The sequence below is a fragment of the Acomys minous genome, assembly GCF_964271855.1.
Source record: "Acomys minous genome assembly, chromosome: 8".
In the NCBI taxonomy this organism is placed as follows: domain Eukaryota; kingdom Metazoa; phylum Chordata; class Mammalia; order Rodentia; family Muridae; genus Acomys; species Acomys minous.
The window spans coordinates 2,843,960-2,862,737 of NC_140489.1; the positions used below are offsets into that span (position 1 = coordinate 2,843,960).

The 18,778-nt window shown below is 49.2% G+C and overlaps 1 protein-coding gene across 2 annotated transcripts in view; it reads right to left on the reverse strand.

Annotated features, from left to right (window-relative positions):
- The window catches only part of PTPRN2 (protein tyrosine phosphatase receptor type N2), a 705,670-nt gene that overhangs the window by 388,735 nt on the left and 298,157 nt on the right, over positions 1–18,778 (reverse strand). For both annotated transcript variants that reach the window (XM_084793869.1, XM_084793868.1), the window contains exons 7-9: positions 14,553–14,756; positions 13,019–13,059; positions 10,576–10,961 (exon numbers count right to left, since the gene is read on the reverse strand). In XM_084793869.1, coding sequence (XP_084649995.1) covers positions 10,576–10,961; positions 13,019–13,059; positions 14,553–14,756 — 631 coding nt within the window. The remainder of the gene's footprint in view (positions 1–10,575; positions 10,962–13,018; positions 13,060–14,552; positions 14,757–18,778) is intronic.

Consider the following 18,778-nt stretch of genomic DNA (forward strand, 5'->3'; position numbering starts at 1 on the left):
CGCTGCTGCCCAACACGTGCCCTGACCCAAGGCCCTGTTGTACTTCCTGCTTTGGGGTGGGGTTACTGAGCTCCAACAGTGTTCTGCTTGGAGCGGGGAGAAGAAGGTGCTGCTCCCTCCTGATGGGTGCTCTGCTTCTCTGACTGACCCCGTTGCTCTGGGATCTGCTGTTTCCCTATGCATCCCAGCTCTGGGGACGGCTCTCAGCACTTGACCTGTCCTAGGGCTGCTGCCACTGGATGCTTGCCTTGCTGGGAGACAGACTGCTCCTTGACCCATGTCCTGCTTGGAGTAACTATCCCTCCATCTGTTGCATAAGCACAAGCCTCTCTGAAGTGGCTGTTGCTCCCAGACAGACAGACATCTGATTCTCAAGGGTACAGGGATGCTCTTGTCTGATACAGGTCATCTCCCAACATGCACTCTCCCTGGGAATCTTCTTACAGATAAGCCCCAGCTGGGGGGAGAAGCTGCTCTCCTACTTGCACCCCACTCTTGGGCCATGGCTTCCCTACACACACACACACACACACACACACACACACACACACACACGCATGAGCACACACATGCACACATGCACACACATGAATATGCACACACACATGCACACACACACATACACACACACACACACACACACACACACATACACGCATGTGCTCCTTTCTGTGTGGGGTGCTCTCTGATGCAAGCCCTGCCTAGGGGCCTGCTGCTCTCCAACATGGCTGACTTTGGGACTTCTGCTCCAGGGATCAGGTGACTCCTCAGGCGTGATGAATCACCTGATTTTCCAGCAATCAGACAGACAATACGGTGCAAATGGAATTGTTAGGAAGTGTAATGGGCCTGTGATGCTGCCACGGACTCATCTCAGCCTTCAATAAAAAATATAATAAAGAGGTTAGGAAGAAATGGGGGAAGAAAGGAGACGGAGGAGAATGAGCAGGGAGCAGAGGCCGAAAAATCATATTGCAGGGTGGCATTGAGCGCACAAAAGAAACATCTATTTTACAGACTCATTTCTGAAGTGAATTACGATGGCAGGGAAAGGGTATTTAAACCCCAAACGCCAGTCACACTCATGCAGCATGAGCAGGCCTCAATGGCAGGTAGAGGTGAGCGCAATAAAGGTTGCCATTCCAGGAGTACACTGGGCTGCAGGCTCCCCAGCAGGACAGCACAGGAAGAACGTCTCGATTATGGAGCAGAAGCAAAGACCCACTGGGTCTGGGAGTTCTCAGAACCAGCCCTGAGCCCCAGACCGTCTCACAGATCACAGTTGCCTCTGAAAAGTCTTAATTCATATTGGTAGGGGAGGAAAGGGGCTTTTGGCCAGAGGAGCCTCCACTGCCTTTTCACCCAGGAGATACAGAAGGAGTGGGGTGGCCACCTCTGCCCCCTAGGAGACACATAACAGAGACAGCGAGAAAGCAAGTACTATCACTACAAGTGTGATGGTGTCACCCCCCCCCAAATCTAGTCACCATCTCCAGTGTCCTAACCCCCATGTCATGTGACTATCTGGAAACAGAGCCCTGTGTATTTAATTTGTTAAGCTGAGTCGCTGGTGCCCTGTGGGAAGGGAGAACTGCACAGACACTGGGAACTAAAACTAAGTGAAGGCTTAGAAAGCTATTGTGGTCATGGTCCAGCTAAGACCACCACCAGCTGGCCGCCAGCCTGGGGTCAGATGCTCCCTCAGCCTAGGAGGAAAGCAGACCTGTCTGCCCCTTCACCTTGGACCTTCAGCATCATAAGAGAAGGAATGCTTGTCAGTCTGTGATATTATCTTGTGGAGGCCTGAAGAAACTCGTATGCATATCAAGAGGAAGACTCGGGGAAATGTGGAGCTGGGCTCAGAAGAGACGGAGGAACTGTTTTGGAAGGAGTTAGATAAGGCATCTTTCTGAGTGCCCTGGAGCAGAGCCACATGGCACCAGATAGTGAGAAGGGCAGGAACAGAGGTCAGGTGACGAGGAAGCTAAGGCAGAGCATCGGGTGACAAACTTGAGTCTTCCAGGGTGAAGGAACACAGGTGAGATGGGTGTCGTGTGGGCTTAAGGACAAAGTGAAGCCCGGGATGGAAGGGCCACACAGGTAATGATGGTGACTTAGAGGTGACATGTGGGGTTTCCAGGATGTCAAGGCTCTGCTGAGCAATCAGCTGGTTGACTGAGTCGGGAAGTGGAGAAGCCACAGGAAGGTCAAGCTACGTGCTGAGTAGATAGCAACCGAGTCTGGAGACCTGTAGCCAGGTGGTCACTAACGGGGAGAGCTGTGGTGCTCAGGTTCCTTAAATACTCCAGAGTTTAAAGATGCAGCAGGAGAGAGAATCAAGCAGCCACAGAGACAAAGCTGGTAAGGAGGAAGCTGGATGTTAGCCTGTTCACAGAGATGAAGGCAGGAGTGGCTGTGGGGTCACTGATGAGTTGAGGTGAGTGGACCTATGACATGGGAGGCTTGGCTGGAGGCTGCTCTATGGAGAGAGGAAGGGAGAACAGCAAAGAGCTCAGGTGTTCTGTCTGATTCGAGGGGCCATATGTAAGCTGGGGATATTCTGCTTGCTGCCAGAACTGCTGTGCTGAGATGCAGAGGGGCAGGTTGGCATCTTTTGTGAGAGACAGGGACAGCTTGTCTTCATGAAGGGCATGCTGAAGCTGGCCTGCTGGCCACTAGCCACTACACAGTCTGTAACAGTCCAGAATCCAGTGCCCATGGAGCTCCCTGGATCCTTGGAAGTTCAGTAGTTGCGGGGGGGGGGGGGACTTCAAGGCCACCATGGCATAGGTATAGATGAAAAAAGAAGGAGACGGGTGTGGTAGGTGATAACTCACTGGACCCAGAATCTGCAAACAGAAAACTATGAAAGCTGAGTGGATGCTGAAGGGCAGCAGCACAGTCCAAAATTCAATGATCAATGTGAGGACCCAGGAAGAGCTGGCCATAGGCCACATACTCTTCCATGTATGCCAGTGCATGACACCTCTCTTCATATAGCAACACATTTCCCAGGAACCACACCCACCCTTCCTTACATGCTAACACACTACACAGGTACATAAACACGCACCCTCCACACATCGTCCCATACACCAAGATACTTCTCAAGCGTATGCTATGGCAAGCCCTTTACAGTCTAGAAGACCCAAGTCCCGTAAATCTGACACTGAGCTTTCGCTGTTGGACTTTAGGCTCTCTTGGATTTGGATGCAACTCTGCCCTGATTCTTCCCTCCTCTAGTAAGAAGGAAAGTATCTAACTAATTCTTGACTTTACAGAAGTCTACAGTTGGAAGACTTTGAACTCCTGGATGTTGAACTCTGGAAATGAATACTAAGCTGGCCATGCTCATGGGTTCAAGCTTCAAGAGGCAGTGCACCATTTACACAAACATACACCTATCATCATGGACAGGAGACTCAAGTGCACTTCTGTCACGCACGCCAAGAAGAGGCACTGCCCTTATGCCAGTAGGAGCCATGGCCATAATATCTATGCTGGGACCTACATGGAGTGCTGCGGTGGCCCCCGACGCCCCCTCCTCAGTGATGCCTCACACCCAGTAGCCCAGCTCCTCCCTCTGTGCACAGGCATCTTGCCATCTCTATCTGTCTTAGTTAGATTTCTGTTGTGATAAAACACCACGATCAAAAGCAACAGTCCTCCTGTTAAGGTCAGGGTAGGCACTCACACAGGGCAGGAGCTTGGAGGCAGGAGCTGATCTAAAGGAGATGGAGGAATGCTGCTTAATGATGTGTCCTCATAGCACACAGGACAAACAACCCTGGGTGGCACCACCCACAGCGACCTGGGCCCTCCCACATCAATTATCTAGCAAGAAAATGCAGCACAGTCCTTCCCACAGGCCAGCCTGGCCAGGAAGTTTCTTAGTTGAGGTCCCTGCTTCCCAAACCACTCTATTTTCTGTCAGGTTGACACGAAGCTAGGTATCCCGTCAACCCCTTGTCAACTTGACATGTTAAACACGCCAGTGCTAAGGCACACTTTCCTTTCTTGTCATTCTCAGGATCTCACGTGAATGTCAGTATCACAAAATAAACTTCCCAACACTTAAAGGCCCCATGGTTTTAAAAACTCAAACACTTAAAAATCCAAAGCCTCTCTAGAATAACAACGTTTCCTGAAAATAGCCAAAGACTCTTTAAAAGTTCAAAGTCTTTCAACTGTAGGCTCCCTGAAATCCCTAACAAGTTAAGACACTTTCCTTCTTATTTCAGTCAGGGCACAGTTTCATCCAAATCCGAGTGAACCCAAAGTCCAACAGTGAAAGCTCAGTGTCAGATTTACAGAACTCAGGCCTTCTAGGCTGCAAGGGGCTTGCCACAGTGCACGCAGCTTGACTCCTGGGCTGGCGCTCGCTTCACCACGCAGCTGCAGCTGCCCTTGGTGGTCATCATACACTACTGGAATCCCAGAATGCTTAGGATCTTTGCATCTGGGCTACATCTCCACCAGTAGCCTCTCTGAGGGTCTCTTCAGGGATTCTGGCCCTTGTGACATGCCAAGCCTCAACCTCTCTCCAACACTACTTCAATCCTGGGCCTTCTGCTGCAACTGAGGCTGTGCCTTCACCAGTGGCCTCTCTCAGCCTCTCATTAATGGCTCCAACCCTGCTACACAAGCGTCAATGCCCAGTTGTTCTCCTTGGCTCCTTCGTGCCTTCAAAATGAGTACCACTCGGATGACTCTTACACTATCAGTCTCCGCTGCCAGCCTGAGGTATATATATAGCCTTGGCTCCCTCTAGACCACAGTTTCTGTGTGCTGACTCTAAGGAACACCCCACCCAAGAATATTTCATCTCAGGGATGCTGGTATCTTCTTAATCACAGCTGATTCTTTAGTCCCAGCAGACCAGTATTGATTATCACAGAAAAGCGATGGTTTCACTTTAGTGGTCTAGTCTCTTATCAATCGCAGCTATTTTTTTTTTCAGACCCAGTTAGCAAGAACCACAAATGCTTAGATATCACACAGTGGCTCTGATAGAGTCTTTGCTCCCCTCTGAAACTTCATAATCCAGGATTCCATTGTATGCATCTCTTTTAGCACTTCTGTTTTCCAAGTCCCCATAGAACAGCCCATTAAACTATGCTTACTCAATGGCTTTTCCCAGCTCAAAGTTCTAAAGTCCTTCCACCATCCTCTCCAAAAGATCACGGTCAGGTTTGTCACAATAACACCCCACTCCTGGTACCAATTTCTGTCTTAGCTGTGGTTTCCATTGCTATGATAATACACCATGACCAGAAGAAACATGGGGAGGAAAGGGTTTATTTCCCTTATACGTCCAGATGCCAGTCCATTGCTAGAGAAAGTCAGGACAGAAACCTGGAGGCAGGAGCTGATGCAACGACCAAGGAGGACAGTGGCCTGATTTCTTATAACACACAGACTACCAGGCCAGGGATGGTGCCAGTCCCAGTGAGCTGGGCCTTCACACATCATTAATTAATTAAGAAAATGGATGGCAACAGGCCAACCTTTTGCACAAGTTTTCTCAATTAAGGTTCCTGCTTCCAAAATGACTCTAAGCTTGTGTCAACTTGATATAAAACTAGCCTGCACACTCTACCTGGCCCACCTCCTCCAGTCCTCTTTGCCTGTAATGGCCACCCATCACTTATCTACTGATCACAGCTCCCCGGCCCTGCCATCTCTCACTTACCTACACTCAGCCTGCCCATTGATGGAACCCCTTGGATGGTCACTCCTAGGATCTCCAAAGTCTGTATGTCAGCTCAGACCTCAAGCTTGTAGAAAGTAAGGGACGTTTATTTTTTAATTTTTAGCTTAAAAGTTCCATGGTGACTTGATTTGACTTTACAGTTTCTGTTGGACCTACTTACACTAATTTCATTTATAGATTGATTTACACCAAAGAATGAGAGGGTGAAGTGAAGACTGGCTTCATCGTGGCCCCAGCCATATACCTTATGACTTTCTCAACCGTATAAAGGAAAATTGGTCCTTATTATTCACAGCAAAGCTAGTTAGCAGTGCCCTGAAGATGGCGGTCACTGAACCAAATCCCTCTCTAAGTCCTTTGTCTCCACAGTCAGACGCCCCCAATCACACTAACCACAAGGCAGAACAAGCTGCCCCTTTCCTGCTTTCCCATCACTGTCAGAGCTGCAGGCAAGGCGTGCTCCATTCAACACCCCTGTGCAGATTGTGCTCCAACGAGCACGCAGTTATCTCTGCTGTATTTTAAAACACACAGCCATCATCTGCCATTTCATGGTCAGAACTTCCTTAGGAAGCTGCTGGAGTTAATCTGGAAAATCAATGGGAGGACTCAGCAGAGCAATTCAGACTGTCCATGTGTGGCAGCTGTCACCCTGCTCACCTGGCAGGCATTGGCACCTGCTGTCCACTGGGCTTACAGATGGGAGGACCTTTAGTATCCCTCTCCCACCAACACACACACGCACAGACACACACACAGACACACACACATATACAGACACACACACACAGAAAGACACAGACACATACACACACATACAGACAGACACACACACAGACACACACACACATATAGACACATACACACACACACTCATGATGAGCTAGGTCAGGGTTTCACAGATAAAGATGAGGTCTAATTCTAACGTGTTTTAGGTGTGAGGGTGAGCAGCATGCTTTGAAATATTTTAATGCTACTATTTAACCATTCTAAGAGAGACCGCTTCCTGGTGTCTACCAAATGAGCAAAGCAGGAAGAATCCAGAGTGTTCGTAACCATGATTCCACAGGGAATCCCTCCCCAGTGGCACTGTGCACACTGAGCACAGCTCATGGACTTCCATGCAAGCCCAGCACATGGACTCCATCACCTGTAACACAGAGTGTGGACTACCACGTACATCCCACACGTGTACTCCAAGTCAGCATTGAGCATAGAGTCACTCACCAAGGAAACAGGTGGACTCACATATAAACACTACTCATGGGCTCCCACAGAGCCTCACAACACCGCAAACAAGACTCTGCATAACAGCACAAACAAGAATGGCATGCTACCAGCGGCGCCACAGAGTGACACTGCTGAAACAGAGAACAGCGGGCACTTGTGCTCTTGCCGGGGACCAGGGTTCAGCTCCCAGAGCCCATCTTATGGCTCACAACCTCCTTAATTCTGGTTCCAGGTAACCCCCTGGGGGCACCAGGTGCTCACACGGTGTACTTACATACGTGTAGGCAAAACACGCATGCACTCATAAATCTTTTTTAAAAACAGAGAATGACAAAGGTAATTTCAGGATGGAAATGTTAGGAGCAGCAGAAAATTCTGGAAGCAGCCATTCAGGAAGCTACAGGGAGCCAGCATTACAAGGAGGAGTTGGAAGAACAAGGGTAGCCATGGCCGCTGCTTTCTGTGTTTCCTACTTCCTTTCTAGGTAAAGTTGTGTGGAGGACATCAATCACCAGACATCACGTCTGTCATCCAGCATAGCCCTTCACACACCCACTGCACCACTGCATCACACACCCACTGCATCACACACCCACTGCATCACACACCCACTGCATCATTGCCTCACACACCCACTACCTCACATACCCATTGCCTCACACACCCACTGCATCACTGCATCACACACCCACTGCATCACACACCCACTGCATCACACAACCACTGCACCACACACCCACTGCACCACACACCCATTGCCTCACACACCCACTGCATCACACACCCACTGCCCCACACATCCACTGCCTCACACACCCACTGCTTCATATGTCCACTGCCTCACACACCCACTGCATCACACACCCACTGCATCACTGCATCACACACCCACTGCATCATTGCCTCACACACCCACTGCATCACACACCCACTGCACCACACACCCACTGCCTCACATACCCACTGCATCACTGCATCACACACCCACTGCATCATTGCCTTACACACCCACTGCATCACACACCCACTGCACCACACACCCACTGCCTCACACACCCACTGCATCACTGCATCACACACACACTGCCCCACACATCCACTGCCTCACACACTCACTGCTTCATACATCCACTGCCTCATACACCTACTGCATCACACACCCACTTCATCACTGCATCACACACCCACTGCATCATTGCCTCACACATCCACTGCATCACATACCCACTGCATCACTGCCTCACACATCCACTGCATCACACACCCACTGCATCACTGCCTCACTGTGGACATCTTATTACTTGAAAACCCACCAAAAGTTAGGAACCCGATGATGGCTATTTTCCTCACTGCAGGGACAAAATAACCAACAAAAGCCATGCAAGCAAGAAAGCGTGGCTCATCACGGTGGCAGTGTGAGGCGTGAAGTAGATGGTCACACTGCACCCATAGCTGAGAAGCAGAGGGTGACAAGTGTCCATGGTGCTTGGTTTGCTTTCTCCTTTATAGTCAGCCCAGGAACCCAGCGTGTGGCCTACCTCAGAAGGCATTTAAACACTGGTTTAATCTCACATAGCTCTGTAACTGAGGCCTTTTAGGCCTTTATTGGATTTACACGCACATGTGCATACACAGATGCAAATGTATAAATACACATCATACAGATGTATACCAGTGAACACAAGATAGAGCTCGCACAGCAACACACATGAATAACACACACTTTATGACATACTCCCTGCGTCTACTAAAACTCCATTTTGTTCACACGCACAGTGGCCTTTCCACAGGCTGACTCTGCAGGCTGGCCTTCTCTTTAGTGTCTCCTGAGAGTCCTGTGGGGCAGCTGTGCCCTCCTTCCCCCGCTCTGGCTTCTCTCTCCTCTTTAGCATGTTCTTACTCTCCCAGGGGAACACCACTGCAAGTGGCCCTGACTTTCCTCCTAACCCTAGCAAAACTCTCAGGGATGATAGTGTCTCAGCATGGAACACCGAACACATCCCAGCATCAGCAGCCGAGCTGAGTGTGGGGCAGGGAGGTGCCACTGAGCTTGTCCTACTGCAGTGAGTCCAAAGCAGCCTGAAAGAGGGGCGGTGACTTTGGAGCTGTGCACACACACAGGAGAAGAAAGAACGCTGAGCGCTGGTGGGGTTATGGTTAGAGAAGCAGGGCTCGCGTGGTCCCTTGGGAAGCCCCGCTGTGCCGAGTCTTGCAGGGCACTGTGCCACCTTAAAGACACAGGGCTGAGTCCTTGTCTTTGAACAGCTGGACAGGAAACACTGCTGATCTGGTCCTGCTCACAGGGTGTGACCTCTGGGCTTCAGACACAGAACTTGGCCAGATTAGTCCCAGGTAAGCAAGTGTGGGTGACGTAAGCCTCTTTGGAAGGGAGCTTCCCTCAGTGCCCCCACTAGGAGAACTTCCTCCAGTCAGCATGCACTCTCTGGCTACTTATTGCCTCACAGCAGTGGGATGAAGGAGGACAGGTCATAAGGGTGCTGCCTGATAAAGCCTGGCCAGAGCCCATTGGCAAAGAAGCCAGTAAGAGTAGGGTGCCCTCCAGGCACAGGTGCAGTGAGAGCCTTGTGATGGTGGTGCCCTCCCAAAACTGCCTTCGGAGGTGGGCACTTCCTTCTGCCTGCTCCTGCTATTTCCATGGCTGCATGTCACCATCCAGGCTGCTGGGGCTACTCTGTTTCCTGGACCCACTGTTCCTTTTCATCTTCCCACATGGGGCACACAAGCTGGTGTCAGTGAACAACACTGAGGACACTGATGTCCTGAAGTAATGATACACACTTACACATGTGCACAGCACACAGGGTAGAGTATACGTGTAACACGAGGCTTCACATTACAGACACATCACACATATGCCATAAGATGCACATCATGATATTCTACTTCATATACCCAATCACACAACATACTATGCATATATGTAACATGAGATATACACTAGCATAGAACATATGCATGACACCTGAGGCACCACACAACACACACATCCTACACCAAAAAACATATTGATACCTATCCACGGGTGCTCGAGTTTATGAGTGATAAGTTGTTGAATAGTTCTCATGGTGAGTGACCTGTCAGTGTTCCCGATGTGTAGAACTGGGCTGACTCTCTGGTACTGGTGTTTGAGCTCTTTCTCTTGTTAAATTCGGATCAAGATGAAAGCACAGACTGTGTCCTATAGCCATGAGGAATATATTCCCTCTAATTGGTCTACTTGGACTATTTGTTGGAAAATAGGTAAAGCTTTTGGAGTTTCAACAGGCAAGGAGCCAGCAGAGAGTTAAGCTTTGAGGACATCACATCTTTCTCTGTACTTGCTGTCAATTGTCCCCGGATGTGGGCACTCCCTGGCGAGAGCAACCTGGGCCCGGCCTTGCTACCCTACCCATGGCTGTCCTCTGCAGATGCTTCAGGCCAGCAGGAGACCCTACCTGCAGGGTACAGCGAAACCTAGAGGAGCAGGCAGGGATTTCATGGCTTGGTATGTTTGCTGGCCCTGAAGCTGATGGCCTGGAGGGCACTCCCAGCACTGCAGCCTTCAGCACAGCACCCCACAGGGTAGCAGGGTCTCAGGGTGCCAGGGGATGGAAGCCAGAGCCCGCACTCACTTGTTACCCGTAAGGATGTATCCCTGCTGCTCTTCCTCGGAAGGCTGGGCTTCCAGCTGCAGGCCTCCCCGAGGAGGTGCCCGTGCTGCAGAGTCCAGGTTCTGCTCATCCTCCCACACCTCTGGGGCTCGGTTCTGGAATCGGTCCTCGAGCCTCAGGGGCTGGGGCTCTGAGTTCGGCTTCCTTTCCAACAGGTCTTTGGAGTAAGTCCGGCTCCTCACATGCTCCACCCCGGCAGCCTCCTCTTCCGAAGACAAGACCTCCTCGGGCTGCTCTGACTTCTTCCTCTCGGCTCTGGAGGACTCTTCCAGAAGGGGAGCGTCAGGTGATAGAGGAGACCCGCGGTCCCTCAGGAGGTCCCCAAGCTGGATGCTCAGACGGTTCACCTAACAAGGAAGATACACCCATGAGGTGACGTCTGAGAAGAGAGGTTGTCAATACATTCTTCAGAAGTAAAGTCACATGGTGGGGTGACAACAGGCTACTCTGAAGGGGACAGGGCAAGAGGGGAAAGCAGTGTCTGTGTGCAGAACCACGTCTAGAGGGGACACCAGGCAGGGGGTCAGAGTCACTTCACAGTGCTCTCTCAACCCCTCTCACACATCATCCTGAAGAATTCAATTTTGTACTTGATGTACACCTTTAGCATGTGCAGTTTTAAAAATTATCCATGTGATTCTAAGACCCTCTCTAAGAGCATTGAACACATACCAACTATCACAAAGATTACTCATCACTATTGGCATTAAAAGATGGCATAGGGGATGCTGTGTACATGTGAATTCAGCCTTTATATAAACTCCGGGAGTGTGCAACCCTCAGTAGCCCCCATTACAGACGAGGAAACACAGGTAGAAGCTAACCTTGGACTGAGTCGATTGTGAGCATATGTACTTGTGTTCTTGTGGCATTCTGGTCCTGGAAAAGACGGTGTTTCCTAGCCTGACCCCTTGGGCATGCAGTGGCACCTGCCAGGAGGGTGCTATGACTGTCCTTTGCTCCTCGCAAACCTCATTTCATCACTTCCCAGCCTGTACTCTGTGTACTCAGCCTTACAGAAGCTAGACATCACATGACTGCAGAACTGGAGATCAGAGATCCCATGTCAAGGGTGCTGTTTCCTGAGGACAAGGCCTCCAAAGTGTGACTCATGGTGTGTGCCTAACAAAGGTCTCAGTCATTTCAGTGGAGAGGGTTTATATTTCTGATTTTACACTAGACAGGAAGTGGGGATTTGATTTCTTCTACAACCTACTTCACCAAATACATATATTTAAGAAATAACCGTGAGGGAGATCGTTCCCTCATGACTAAAATACAACAGTTTGATAGAGACTTTTACTCTATTTAATACAGGCAGTTAGCTAGCCACTAGGGGCTTTTGAAAGGCATGGGGTAAGGGGATAATGGTCTCTCAGACAGAGTTGCATATGAGGAAAAGGTGACTCTGAACAAAAAGAGCTCAGAAAGTCCAATCCCCCAAGCAATGGAGAACAAGTCGACACAACACACGGGACAGGGAGGACTCAGCGCTCAGCAAGGGCAGAGTGAGGCCACGGTAAGGGCAAGAGGGCAAGAGTGGAGAGGTGGTCTCACCAAGCCCAGGTCCAGGTGACCTCTGGTCTGAATTCTGAGACCACAACCTTGAGAACCCTGGGCCCTGGGTGGCATCCATTGCACCCCCCAAATCCAGAAACTGTGTCCTGACTCACTTTCCCCATCAGCACTCAGAGGGAAGAGTCCCACTGTGGCTGTGAATTCAGTTTGCTGGTGTTCCCTGCTGGTGTCCACTAGGCACCAATCCATAAGCAAGCAAGCTCCCATAAGCAGTTTTATAGAACCTCGCGGTATCGCTGCCACCTGAGCAGATTTTCTGCTTCCTTAAGACTTAAACTAGAGACCACACATAGTCAAGAAAGAACCCCTCAAATCCAAGGAAGCTATTGGGTATCTCTGACACACGGGACATAGGTGTTGCCTGGCTAAGCCCTCTCACAGGGCCGTCCTAGACCAGCTCTGTGATGGAGTGCCCTTCGCCTGTGTGGCTGTACAAGGCACTGGGCAGGGAGCTGTGACAGCGCCAGGTGCTCAGAGGCCCATGGTTCCCAGCCAGGGAGCCTCAGAGGCCATATGTAGGACTTGGCAGGCCTGTCAAATGAACCTGTGGTGTTCTTATCAGAGAGAGACTCTGAGAATATTAATTTCCCATTTTGAATTTGCCATATTTTCATGTCTTTAATTAATGGCTAATTATTCATTTATAACCTGAAAACAAATGGCATTCTGTACCTAGGTCTATACGATTCCATGCACATTCTTTAGTTTTGTCAATTTGAAGACTATGAGGATTTTCTCCCATACTCTTCCAGCAGCTAGGAAACTACATTTTATAAATAGATGATTAATAATAGCATGATCTTAGGTCACTATGGTGTCATCTTACCTCCTCATACACTGGGTCATCCACCTCTGACAGTCTGTGATCTGTGAAAGACACAAGCATGTTATCTAAGTCCCTGAAGATGTCCACTCAGGCATGCCAGTGCACCACAAGATGACCATGACAGAATATGGTCCTCATGTGCATATGAGGTGGAACACCATGACCACATTTCTACCACAGAGTAACCCTATAAAGAGCAGGACGGAGGAGGAGGGGCTTGCTCAGCTGACTTTGACACAGAGTCATTCATAGATAACTCTCTCAGCTTCACAGATAACCCTCACTGCACAGCACCCTCAGTTTGCCACAGCACGAAGGACCCCATGCCTCACTCCAGCTAATGGTTATAAAAACACACATGTCTACCAAACTGCTTCATTTTAAACATGGTGTAGGCTATTACTCTGGCCAAAGGGATACTGTCCAACTTTCTTTCTATTGCTGTGAAAAAAACAGCATGGCTAAAGGCAACGTGGGAAAGAGTTTATTTCAGCTCACAGTTTATAGTCCATCCCTGAGGAAGTCGGGACAGGAAGTGAAGCAAGCCTCACACAGGAACACAGGAACATTACAGCGTGCTTAGCTTGCTTTTCACACAACCCCAAAACACCTGTCACGGGGTGGCACCACCCACAGTAGGCTGTGCCCCTCCGCTTTAATTACTAATCAAGAAAATGCCCACCAGACTTTTCTACAGACCAATCTGATGGAGGCATTTGCTCAGCTGAGGTTCCCTCTTCCCAGATGACTCCAGTTTGTGTCAAGTTGTCGGGGGAGGGAGCTAACCAGACAGATGCCCAAGGGTGTGTAACTCGGGGCTCATCCCTTAGTGCACAGGGGACTCTAGATCTTCCTACATTTGGTTACCCCTTTGACACTGGTGACTTGCCTCTGTTCTAGTCAACAGAAGGGAGGTCTGTCCCTCACACGTGGATCTCAACAGAATTTTGTATGCCTCCCATGTTCAGAGCTCAGAGTCTCAGAGGCCGGCCGGCTTTGGGCAGCTGCTCCAGGTAACACAGGGCATGGTGCTGCCTGCTGCTCACAGTAGCCCAAGACGTAGGCACAGATAGTTGAATGAGTGCTTTTCAGCTTATTGTTCAAATATTTGACAGTGCATACTGGCACGACACAAACAAAGACACTGTCCGTCACTCCTAGGTTTTCCTAATTCTGAACCTCAGCACGCAGGAATCAAACCTCCTCCATGAGAGCAATTTGCCATTCAACGTAATTGCTCTGGTAAGCTTAGTCTGTTAAGAAAGCTTTTAGAGGCAAAAGTTCAAGCAGATAAAAATCTTTAATACAAACCATCTCTCCAGCAGAAAGAATGCACTTATGGCCCGGTGGGGTGGGTGGGACTCTCCCCTCCCCACGGCTCCCTCCTCTTTCTCTGGCCCTCCCGCCTCCTGCCTCCCTACCCTTCCCGCACCCTTCCTCCCCTCTGCATGGCATGGTCTCACTCCTTCCCCAGAGCGCTCCCTCCTCCCTGTGACCACCCAGCTGCAAAGGACTAATAGGAGTATGAGGTCACCTTGAAGCTTCTCTTCTGTGGCATCTGCCTGCTCTCTCGGCTGTCCCTCAGCCCCTCTCCCATGGCTATCCTGGCTTCCCTCTGCAGGATCGCTTTGGATGGCTCCAGCAATTGAGTCTGCCATCTCTTCCAACTTCAGGGGGCCCAGGCGGTCCGCTTCAGCCTGCTGCCGCAGGTCCTTCAGGAGACTCCGCAGGAGTGTGTCTAGGGGCACAAAGTCAGAGCTGATGAGCTGGACAGTGGCTTTGGGAGGAACTTTTCTGTTTTTAGCTGGACATAGAACCACAGAGAAGGAAGGACTCACTGACTACCCAGGGAAAGAGAGAAGGAGGTCTCACCAGCAAGCACAGGCTCAGCTGGGGAAGAGCTTGCGCCTCATCAGCAAGCTTTCAGGCAATCAGCAAACAGTAATAAGCCATGCCTGTCTCTCCTAGAACAGAGAGCGATTACAGGGCAAAGGGAGGCTTGGGTGCACACTCTCCTGCCCGACTCCACCCAACCCACTCAGATGCTGCCAACGTGGGCGTCTGTCACACTTCTTGGTGTTCATGGAGCAAAGTGTCAGCCGAGCAGTCTGACAGACGATGTGTCTGTCCTGTGTGTCCTGCACAGACACAGAGCATGGTGGTCCCTGTGCTGAGTGCAAAGCAAGCTCAGAAGCAGCTTCCCTGCACAGCCAGCCAACTAAATCTTTGCTGGCAATGAGTATACAAACAGGGGCTCAGGAATAGTCACTGCCTGGGGCCTAGAACTTTCTTCTAGGCCAGGGCCCCTGGGGAGGGAGACAGGGAATATATACCACTGTTAAGTCCCCACAGGGATGGTTGTAGCCAACATCTATGCAGGGCAGTCACAGGGTGGGGTGGGGAGGGGGGCTATCAAGTGTAAGACAGGAAGGTGATGTTTTTTAAAAGACCCTCTACATTTTAGCCATACTCAGCACACTTCTATGTTCCCTAGCACTCCAAATGCTCCCTGACTGTGGGAAAGCCCCATGGTGCTGAGGCAAGTGCAGGGGATTTACAGAAGGGGCACGGTTTATTCCAGCACAGACCTAGACTCTGGGTCCATCTTGTGTATCTGCTTTGGACTATTTTATTCAACTAACAGTGGCTGTATGGGAATAAACCACATAAGCCTGGTCTCAGGCCCAGCGCATGCTTCTCTCTCTCTCTCTCTCTCTCTCTCTCTCTCTCTCTCTCTCTCTCTCTCTCTCTCTCTCTTCCTGTCTCTCTCTGTCTCCCTCTCTGTCTCTCTCTGTCTCTCTGTCTCTCTCTGTCTCTGTCTCTCTCTCTTCCCTCCCTTTCCCCCTCCTCTCCTTCCCTCTCTGTTTCTCCCACCCTCCCTTCCCCCCTGCTTTGATGCAATACCCCACTGGTCTTGGTTCCCCTGTTGTAAATCTACAGATGTCAGACACCCTCCATTGCAGACAGACGTGGGCAAGGAAACCAAGGACCCCTTCACATCTGCCCAGTTTTGCTTCTGAACAACTCCTGGACATCAGTGTGAGGTTGACATCTCAGATGTCTTGAGTTATAGGTAGTGCCTGGTGTTTAAGGGTTGAGAATACAGAGAGTCTACGGCGGGGCCCTTGAAGTCTACACACAAGTACACCGTGGATGGGTAGGCAGGGATCATGCCATGTGAAAGGAGACGTGTACAAGGCCAGGAAGAGACAGGATGTGTGTGTGGGGACATGCTGGGACTCCCTGCCACCACTATCTCACAGAGCCCCACCAACAGGACTCTGAAGACCCACAAGGCCACATCTTCAAGGGAGGAACACCAAAAGAGAGCAAAAGTTACACAATTAAAACATCACAGTACACAGAACCCCAGCATCCTGAGAGGCAGGGTTGGGCAGGCCACACTGCAGTTACAGCACAGGGTGAAGAAGTGTCCAGAAAGTAGAGAGTCTCACGGCAGCTCATCACCCCTCCCTCTACCCCTCCAAATCCAATCCTCCAGACTCACACCCAGCTGGGCAGCAGAACACCTGTGCAAAGCAACTCCATCCCAACCACATCCCCAGTGACTAATCAGACCACACAGATCTCTGCCTCCTAACCGTCCTCCTCCACCCACTTGTTGCTTTATCGCAGCTCCCAACTCCAGCAGGCACTGCCTAGGAAGCCTCGGGCCACTATGAGCAGGGAAATAGGTAGGCTAACTGCAGATCTTTCCCTCTGCTCTCCATTCCTCCAAATGCAAATCCACAAGCCTCTTCCCCAGCTCAGTCAGACCACCTGCTGTGGCCTCTCCTCACTATCTGCCCCCACCTCCAGGACACTTAGCAGATGCTGGTAGCACACCCTTCTCTCCTTCCTCTTGTGGATCCCATCACCCACCCCCCTCCCAAGTATCAGCTTCCAAGACCCAGTGGCCATACAGATCAGGACCCCAGAAGAATTTCCTATTAGGCAACACACAGCCTCCTAAGACACTCTCCTAAGACCCAGAGAAGGAAACAGAAACCAAGAAACGAAACAACCACCCATGACAAGATCAGACCAGATATCAGCACCTAGGACTGCAGTCTTCCCAATCCCAGATGCCCAAATGCCCAGATGCCAGCATAAAAATACAATCGATAACAGTCAGGGCGGTATGCCTCCACTGGAGTCCAGCAACCCTACCACAGTGGGTCCTGAGTATCCAGCTTAGCTGAAACACACACACACAAAGCAGTTAAAACAGCCTTTATGGATATAATGGGGGAGAAATGAATAAATCCCTTAAAGAAATCTATGAAAGCACAGTTGAAGGAAATGAATAAAACTGTTCCAGACCTGAAAGTAGAAATATAGTCAATAAAGAAACCCCAAGCCAAGGGAAACCTGGAAATGAAACTTTTAGGAATTCAAACAGGAGCCTCAGAGGCAAACCTCACCAAGAGAACACTGTGATGGCAGGGAGAATCTCAGGCCCCAAAATCATAGAAGAAACTGTTCCTAACCCAAGGAAGGAGATGCCCATGAGTACAAGAAGCACAGGGAATACCAAATAGACAAGGCCAGAAAAGAATTTCCCCTCAGCACATAATAACCCAAACTTGAAACATATAGAACAAAGAAAGAATATTAAAAGCTGCAAGGGAAAGATGAAGTAACATGAAGGCAGACCTACTAGAATTATACCTCGCTTCTCAGACACTAGGAGACTGCAGAGGACAGCACAGACTAAAACAGCAACAAAACTTTTAACACACTAGATGTGGAAAGTAAAACTTTCCTTGATAAAACCAAATTTAAATAATTTTTACTTACAAATCCATCTCTAGAGAAGGTCCTAGAAGGCAAACTCCTACCTAAAGGGGTTAACCACACGCAAGAAAACACAAAGAAAGAAAGAAGAAAAAAAAAGAAAACACAAAGAATAAATAATCCCTGTGGGTCACAATGAAGGTGTCTCGAAGAAGCAGGTTCATAAAACTAAATGCCCACCTAAAAAAAACTGGAGAGACCTCATACTATCACATCTGAAAGCTCTAGAAAAAGACAGAAGAAATCAGACACAAAGGGAGTAGACGGCAAGAAATAATCAAACTCAGCACTGAAGTCAATAAAATATAAACAAACAAGAACAAAAAAAAATTACAAACAATTGATGAAACCAAGAGTTGGTTCTTTGAGAAGATCAATAAGATTGACAAACTTGTTCAAATTAAATAAAAGGGGTGAGAGAAGAACTGGATTAACAAAATTATAAATGAAAATCAAAATGTAACAACAGACACCAAGGAATCCCAAACATCATAAGGACATATTTCAAAAAGCTGTACTCCACTAAATTGAAAAATCTAAAAGAAATGGATAATTTACTTAATACATACCATTTACCAAAGTTAAAGCAAAATCAGATGAACAATTTAAATAAACCTATAACCCTAGTGAAAGAGAAGCAGCCATAAAGAATCCCCAACCAGAAAAAGCCCAGGGCCTCATGCACAATTCTACCAGACTTTCAAAGAAAAGTTAACCCAAATACTCCTTAAATTAGTTCACAAAATAGAAAGAGAAGGAATATTGCCTAATTTGTTTTATGAGGCCACAGTCACCCTGATACCCAAATCACCTAAAAATAACCAACAAAAAGAGAATTACAGACCAATTTTCCTTTTAAATATATATGAAAAAATGTGTTAACTAAATCCAAGAACACATCAAAAGGATCATCTACCATGATTAAGTAGGCTTTATCCCAGAGATTCGAGGATGGTTCAAAAT